The 8,448-nt window shown below is 48.3% G+C and overlaps 1 protein-coding gene across 1 annotated transcript; it reads right to left on the minus strand.

The window, feature by feature from the left end:
• Positions 1–3,212: 3,212 nt before the first annotated feature.
• Positions 3,213–4,196, minus strand: LOC135999551 (olfactory receptor 6E1-like). The gene has a single exon (XM_065653121.1). It carries the CDS (start codon positions 4,194–4,196, stop codon positions 3,213–3,215), a length of 984 nt encoding a protein of 327 aa, XP_065509193.1.
• Between the last annotated feature and the right edge of the window lie 4,252 nt (positions 4,197–8,448).

The raw sequence follows: 8,448 nt of genomic DNA on the forward strand, positions 1-8,448 counted from the left end.
AACCGTTAACCCAACTCTGGCACTAAACCATGTCCCTAAGAACCTCATCTATATGTCTTTTAATAACCTCCAGGGATGGTGACTCAACCACTCCTTGGGCAGCCTGTTCCAATGCCTCACAAACTCTTCCACGAAGAAATCTTTCCTAATATCCAAACTGAATCTTCCCGGGTGCCACTTCAGGCTGTTTCTTCTCCTACCACTTGCCACATGGGAGAACAGACCAACATCCTCCATGTGACAACCTCGTTTCAGGTAGTTGTAGACAGCGAAAAGGTCTCCCCTCAGCCTTCTTTTCTCCAGGCTAAACAGCCCCAGCTCCCTCAACTGCTCCCCATCTGACTTCTTTTCCAGACCCCTCACCAGCTTTGTTGCCCTTCTCTGAACTCTGTCCAGCACCTCAAGGTCTTTCTTGTAGGGAGGGGCCCAAAACTGAGCACAGCGTTCAAGGTGCGGCCTCACCAGTGCCAAGAACAGAGGGATGATCACTTGCCTGGTCCTGCTGGCCACACTATTCTTGATGTATACTGGGATGCTGGTGGCCTTCTTGGCCACCTGGGCACATGCTGGCTCATGTTCAGTCACTGTCCATCAAAATCCCCTGATCCTTTTCTGTTTGGCAGATTTCCAGCCGCTCTTCCCTGAGCCTGTGGTGTTGCATGGAGTTATTGTGAGCCAACTGCAGGACCCAGCACTCGGCATGAAATTGAACAAGTCCAAGTGCTGGATTGTTCACCTGGGATAGAGTAACACTGAGTGCAAGTGTAGATTGGGAGAGAGTGGCTGGAGAGCAGCCCTGCAGAAAGGGATCTGGTGTGATGGTTGGCCACAGGGTCAACAGGAGGCAACACTGTCCCCCAGCAGCCAAGACGGTAAACCGCATCCTGGGGTGCATCAAACACAGCATGGCCATGTGGTCAAAAGAGGTGACTATGCTGCTGTATTCAGCATTGGCGCGGCCTCGCCTTGAGTGCTGTGTGCAGTTCTGGGCCCCACATATTATTACAACAAGGATGTGAAGGTCCTTGAATTCATCCAGAGGAGAGTAACAAACCTGGTGAAAGGGTTGGAAGGATTGTCCTCTGAGGAGCGGCTTCTCTAGTTTGGAGAAACGGAGGCTGAGGGGCGACCTCGTTGCTCTCTACAGCTTCCTGAGGAGGGGACATGGACAGGGAGGTGCTGAGATCGTCTCCCTGGTGTCCAGCGATAGGACATGTGGGAATGGTTCAAAGCTTGGCCAGGGGAGGTTTAGACTGGATATTAGGAAACATCTCTTTATCAAGGCGGGTCAAACACTGGAACAGGCTTCCTAGAGAGGTGGTCAATGCCCCAAGCCTGTCAGTGTTTAAGAGGCCTTTGGACAATGCCCTTGATAACATGATCTATTTTTTGGTCAGCCCTGAATGTGTCAGGTATTTGAACTAGATGATCGTTTAGGTCCCCTCCAACTGAACTCTTCTAGTCTAGCCCAGTCTATTTTATGTATATACCCGTTCAGGGTGGATTCTTCCAGCAGCGGGGCTCAAACACTCAGTCTGCTCAGTAGCCTCTCCAGGACACCGGCCTTGCCAGTTGCAGACACCAGGACGCATGAGCCCCCAGGGCCGCAGCCCCGTTCCAGATACTGGTACAGATGTCCCCCAGTCACACTCACGTGTGCACACACTCTTATGTCCAGTCACTCTGGTCTCTCAGTTGCTGGCACCAATGACATACAGGCTGTCTGACCCCCTGGTCCTGCTCCAGTTGCTACACTCACACCCCCACGCTCACACGTTCGCGCAGAGAAGAGATTTGCTCACACAGCAAAGATTTAGAAATTAAGTTTAATGAGAAGACAGGACAGACTGCACTGGTTGGGGTCCTTCCCCAAACTTCCCATGGTAAGTCCTGTGTAATCCAAAGATGCTCTTCCTCTGCATCCCACCATGTGTCCTGCACCCCTAGGCAACAATCCCGTTAGTCTAAATGGTGATCCAGAGAGCTGCTCTCAGTGGCTCCTCTTGATGGGCTTCACACCTGGACAATGAGGCTGAGGTCTCTCCCAGGGTAGCCTTGGGACAAGATGTTCATTCCCCAGAGCCTGTAATTTGGGTTCCCACTTGCCAATGAGCCTCTGTGCTCTTCTTGGTTTTGGAGATGGGCGCATGATGAGCCGGTGGCTCCCCAGTGATGGCACTGGGAGCAGCCTGGGCAGGGTATTAACTGGCTTGCTCATCCTGCCATTGTTAGTGCCTTCTTTGTGTGTGCAGAGGAGCTTTTTATCACTTAACACAATGCAACGAGATAGGACAAGAGGAAACGGCCTCAAGTTGCACCAGGGGAGGTTTAGATTGGTTATTAGGAAAAAATTCTTCCTGGAAAGGGTTGTTGGGCATTGGAACAGGCTGCCCAGGGCAGTGGGGAAGTCACCATTCCTGAAGGTGTTTAAAAGCTGTTTAGACAAGTTTCTTAGGTGTAGTCAATGTCAAAGTGACCTAGTGATTCCTGTTGCTAGCTAAATGAGCTGGCAGCTGGCTCGTGTTATTGATAAGGATGTTCTGAGTCTCTTGGAGGAAACCAGATGTACAGAAAAACAGGAACAGGAACAGATAAATCGTGGACTGAAGGACAAGAGGATGACCAAGTGGGGGAGATGACAGAAACGTCAGCAAAAAACAGAAGGACAGTGATTTTTTGTCTACAAGGACCCCTGAATTCAGATAAAGGACAAACGGAGGAAGAGGAGAGCCTTCATCCTGGCGACCACCAGATGGGGAGAGAAGACCCTGACACTACGACAGAGCACGTGTATCTATTAGTATGAATATGTATTAGTAGGTGGGATAATTCCCCAAAATAGAGAATCGTAATCACAAAGAGGGGGGTATATAATGACCACTAAAAACTTTGTTAGGTGTGCGTGTTGGTGGAACGCAGGTTCCCCACGCACCCAGCGCTGCTTTGCTTAAGTCTACTACAATAAACCTCTCTTGAGCATGGACTCTGTCTGTGTCGAGTGAGTTTATCTATCACATTAGGGACATGGTTTAGTGCTAGAATTGGGTTATGGTTGGATTCGATGGTCCTGAGGGTCTCTTCCAACTGAAAGGGTTCTGTGATTCTATCAATCTCCTGCGGTATCTCTGTCTGGAGGTTACATACATATGCATTGGTATTGTTTAACATATGATAGCAGATCACGGGAATTGCTGTCCAGAAATGCCTCATGATTAGGGGAAAAGCTGTGCTCTTGTACGGGCAACAGCTTCATTCAGGGCCAGTATCACAGTCTTGTTTCTGAGACTGTAGATGAATGGATTTAAGAAGGGGTACAGAACGGTGTTCAGCAACGCTACAAATCTGCTGTTCTCCAAGGAAACACCTACTGAAGGACACATGTAGAGAGTAATGCAGCTCCCATATCCAATTGCCAAGGTGGTGAGATGGGAAGAACATGTAGAAAAAGCTTTTTTCCTCCCAGATGCTGCTGGAAGATGTAGAATACAGAAAAGGATGCACATGTAAAATGCCAGAGTTAAACATAAGGAACCCAGAATGACAAATGATAAGAAAACAGAGTCTATTTTCCAAAGCAGGCTGGTGTCAGAGCAGGACAGTTTGAATAAGGGGGAGTTGTCACAGAAAAAGTGATGGATCTCATTTGAGCCACAGAAAGTCAGCTGGGAGAGGATGGCCAGGCGGTAACTCAAGAGTGTGAAGCCTGTGACCCAAGCAGCAACAACCAGGTGGATGCAGAGCTGAGGCTTCATGATGGCAGCATAATGCAACGGTTGGCAGATGGCAACACAGCTGTCAAAGGACATGACAACAAGTAGAACAAACTCTGTACAGCCCAGGGCAAAATAGAAATAGGATTGGGCAAAGCAGCTGCTTAGTGAGATTGTTCTCCTCCCAGAACCCAGGAGCACAACCAACTTGATGCTTGTGGAGGATGTAAACCAGATTTCCAGGAAGGCCAGATTGCCAATGAAAAAGTACATGGGGGTTTGAAGGCGGCGATCCGCATACACGAGGAAAATGATGGTGGCGTTCCCCATCACTGTTGTCAGGTAAATGAGCAGAAACACTAGAGAGAGTAAGAGCTGCAGTCTTTGATCGAGCCCTGAGAAACCCTCTAGGATGAACTCAGTAACTGCAGTTCCATTTTCTGGTCCCACGTTGAATTTCGGTTCATCATGCCGAGACAGGAACATGGCAAAAAACAAGTGTGATAATTCCACAGTCTGGGCGAAAGGCTCCCCAAAACTCTCTGCTTCTTTCCTTTCTTGCAGTCTTCCTATAGTACACAGATAGAGGACTTCAAGCACTTCTCATACCCTGATTTTTCTGCATCAAATTTCATTTGGAGTTCTGAGAATTTGTTGTCTTCTTTCTACCTTTTTCAAACACTCATAAAGAATGCTTCCTTCATAACAGAGGATTTTAAAGTCTGTTAGCTATTTTATCCCATTCCTGGCAAATTCCAAATGCACACAGGTCTTTTCCAAACATCTGTCACACCTATGTGCCTCAGTCATCTCTTCTATTGCACAAATGCCAAACTATTACATCAAGTCAAATCAAATCAAATCAAATCAAATCAAATCAAATCAAATCTAATGTATGCTGAAAGCTTTTCTTTCTATTTTTCAGTACTTGCCTTTTTGGACTAGGAATCCCTGAGTATCTACTGATTTCAGAATAAGCAGTATCAAGCATCTCTTTCGTAATCCCGTGCTTTCTTCCACAGCTTTGTGCTCTCTGTTTCTTCAGGAAAGGGGAGGGGAGGGCAGAATAGGGACCAAATATAACTCATCTTCTTTAGTTATGGTTCCACCCGGTCTCATCTGACATCCATCTGCACCGAAATGCAGTTACTTCCAAACAGTTGCTCATCGCTATTACTATCAAATATCCTGATCTAAACACAGACCAGGAGAATAGTGACTGGAAGAGATCTGTAACTTTTCTTTTGTGTGCCAGCTATAGGTTGGGAGGACCCAGCCTTGAGAGTTTTCTCCTCTCTCCATTGATTACACAGGGAGCCTTGGGAAAACAAATTCTCACAGGCACCTGTTGTGAAGCAGGTGAAACTCACTATTCAAGTCTCAAATCTCCAATTCCTAAACTTATTTTGTTTTTTAAATCAAACTACACATGTAGGAGAAAGAAGGACAAAAAAATCCCACATATACAATAAAGACTGGTGTTTTCCCCTTCATCTTTCCATTTGTTTTCAGACATAGAAAGGAGTAGAGTGGACGGCTCTTGCAACAGAATAATTCAAAATGCAAGGGGAGAAGATGGAGAGGAGGAGATGGTGGGTTTGAGGCGGTGAAACAAAGTTGTGTGGGTGTGCAAGCAGAGCTCTTCAGTCATTAGTCACCTGGGTGCTCCAAGGACTTTCCCATCTCATTGTCCACAGAGACAACAGGAGGAACCGGTCTGAGACAATGGATCAACTTGAAACCAAGTGATCGAGTTCAGTCAACCTCCTCCAATACCATCCACCTCCAAAATAAGCAAAAATTAGTCACCTTCAAATTAAATGTTGGCCTGACTCGTGCAGGATTTCTCCAGGTGGGATTCCAGACAGTGCTGGAGACGGGCAGATCCTGCTGTGCCTGGGCCTGTTTCCTGTGCATACAGGTGGTTTTTAACATCCTGGGTGAAGAACCTGACTGTTTCAGAGATCCCTGTAGCAGTTTCTGCTGCAAAACTGAATAAAATTGAGTAACAGTAATTACTTAAGTTGCTTGCACATGCCAGAGAGGATGTGCAGGACAACAGGCTGGCCAATTATAAGAACTCAGCAGAACTGTTGTACAGGGAGCCTCATTTGATCCAGTTGAAGACACTCTTGCAAAGATCCTTGCAAAGGAGTCTCTCCCAATCTATGGGATTCCATAATTCAATGAATCTTTTCCTCAGAGAGCTCTTCAAAGAATAGGCAAGGAAGTAAAAGAGACAGAGGGAAAGAATTAGAGATATAAAATGTGCCAATACAAATTGAGAAGATCCTCTGAACAGTGTTTCCCAACTCAAACCATTGGTAGGCAATGTATTTTGGGAAATGGCTGCATAAAAACATTCACATAGAGATACAGTGTTTAATTAGCTTGCTGGCACTTGCCCATGGTACTGTCAAAACAAACAAACTAACTGACTATGAAGAGTTTCATGAAAATTGGTTTAAAAATACTAGCAGTTGTGGAAAGGAAGACTTTTTCAGCTATTACACAGAAGTCTTTTCTGCAGAGGGCTCAACTATTTCCTAAAATCTACGTTCAGGAATTGATTCAGTTGTTTGCACAGAGGTGGCCACCACTACCACCAACATACCCTGGGGTAGCTGAAGCACCATGTGGGACTGGGAAAAGTCTCCCCGGACCTACGGGAGCTGTTCTGGAGCACGAGCTGGTAGGCGTGAGCTGAGGTAGGGGACCTTAGGGGTGGTGCAGGGCTGCTGGGTGGGCTGAGCAGGGACCTCAGCAGCACAGCAGCCCATTGTGTCCCGTTGGATGCTGCTGCGAGGTCACTTCTGTCACAGGAACTGGCTGACCAGCAGCGGAAGGCAAATACTCAGAGGTCATGAAGGCCATCAGAAAGCTGCTCCCAAGATGATGACAGATTTGGGAAGGTCAAGGGGAACTGGGACAAGAGAGACTGGAGATGTGGGGGAGGAAAGAATGGCTTGGCCAACAGAGATGAAAGATTTGGAGGGTTTCAGGTAATGGTGATGCTGCCGTGACATTGACTGTGAAAACATTCATGTTAGGTCCTTACGTGGGTTCTAAGCAGTAATCTTAAACTCTAACCTTAGCCCTAAATGCTAGTCCCCCCCCGACAGTAATGCACTACTTTAAACCCAAAGCTCAAAATTTACCTCTAAGCCAAATCCCAAGCCCATAACCCCTTATTCTTAGTCTTACCCTTTTACTCACTTTAATCCCTATCCTGTATCCCTGGCCTTAAGATATCAGCCTTAACCTTAGCCCTCACCACAACCCTAAAAAAACAATGTACCTCACAAAGCTAGCGCATACCCTTGACACTAACCACACACCTAAGCAGATTGCCAGATGCCTAAATCCTAACCCTGAACAGCGAGCTCTAATCCCTAATCCCTAACCTGAACACCTCATCCCCAAAGCTCTCATTGCCATGCTCACCCCCGTCCCCTCCAACCCCTCTCCCTACCCTACTTCAGCAGTTTGGCCCCTTGGGGCAACCCAGGGCTGTGGGGTTGTCCTGTGCATGGACAGGAATTGGACTCGATGATCCTGTGGGTACCTTCCAATTCTGGACATTCTATGATCCTTTCTCTTTGATATTTTCTTTTTCATTATTTTAGGTATAATTTTTATTATTGCATATTTTAATTTAATTTTTCTTACATTTTCATCTATTTTTAAAAATTCCAGTTATTAAAATGTTTATATCTCAACGCACGAATTTTGTCGCTTTTACCCTGCCGATCCTCTCCCCCATCCCGCCGCGGGGAGTGAGTGAGCGGCTGCGTGGGGCTCAGTTACCGGCTGGGGTTCAACACGACGGTCCTTTCTCCAGCCCTTGTTCCACCCCACGGGCGTCAGGCTCAGGTCCCACACGATCCAACACGTCCTCACCAACCACCGCTCCCCTGCCCACCCTTTGCTGTCACACACACACAGTTGCCCTCAGCCCATGGGCCGCCCTGTGGAACGTCCATAAATGTCACAGCTCCCCGTTGAGCTCATGGAGTCCGTGGCTTTGGGCTCCGTCTGTTCCGTGGCCACTCCGGACAGCACAGGTGTCTGTTCCGTGGGGTCACGGGCACCAAACCCAGCTCGGGTGGGAACCAAGAGGGTCCCCTCGTGTTCAGGGCCCAAAGCGCCATCTGTAGCACCTGCCCGTCCTTTTGAGTGCCCAGAGCCTCCTTCTTGGGGCCCAGATCCTCATGTTCAGGGTCCCAACGTTTTTTATCACCCACGGCCTCTGACCAGGGCCCACAGTTTCAGTTTTAGGTGGAGCTCGTTGCCTGGCAACAACCAACCGGAAGTTGGTGGGAGTCAGTGGACCCAGGACAGCCAATCACATTTGAGGAGACGGGGCAAGTCATGTGATTGATATGTAACCAGCCAATCAGGCTTTGAGGCCTGCAGGACAGGTGGCGAGAGTTGAAGGAGCTGGGCAGCGTTCAGGGGCGGGCCGTGCTGGCTGCACCAATCACACCTGGCTGGAGAGTGGCACACAAATGATTGATAAGTGGTCTGACCCATCACTTGGTAGGGGGGGAAACGAGAAATCCCAGTCGGCCAATCACAGGAAACATTACCTCAGGGCAGGGCGGGCACTATGGGGGAGTGACCCCTAAGGCAGCCAATCAGATCCAGGATCACCTCAGGGGAGGAGACTGACAGCCCTCCCGCCCAATGGCGGCGCAGCCCAGGCTGAGGAGGCGGCGGCTCTGCGGGCGGCCAGGCT

Source organism: Caloenas nicobarica, chromosome 28, assembly GCF_036013445.1.
Source record: "Caloenas nicobarica isolate bCalNic1 chromosome 28, bCalNic1.hap1, whole genome shotgun sequence".
Classification (NCBI taxonomy): domain Eukaryota; kingdom Metazoa; phylum Chordata; class Aves; order Columbiformes; family Columbidae; genus Caloenas; species Caloenas nicobarica.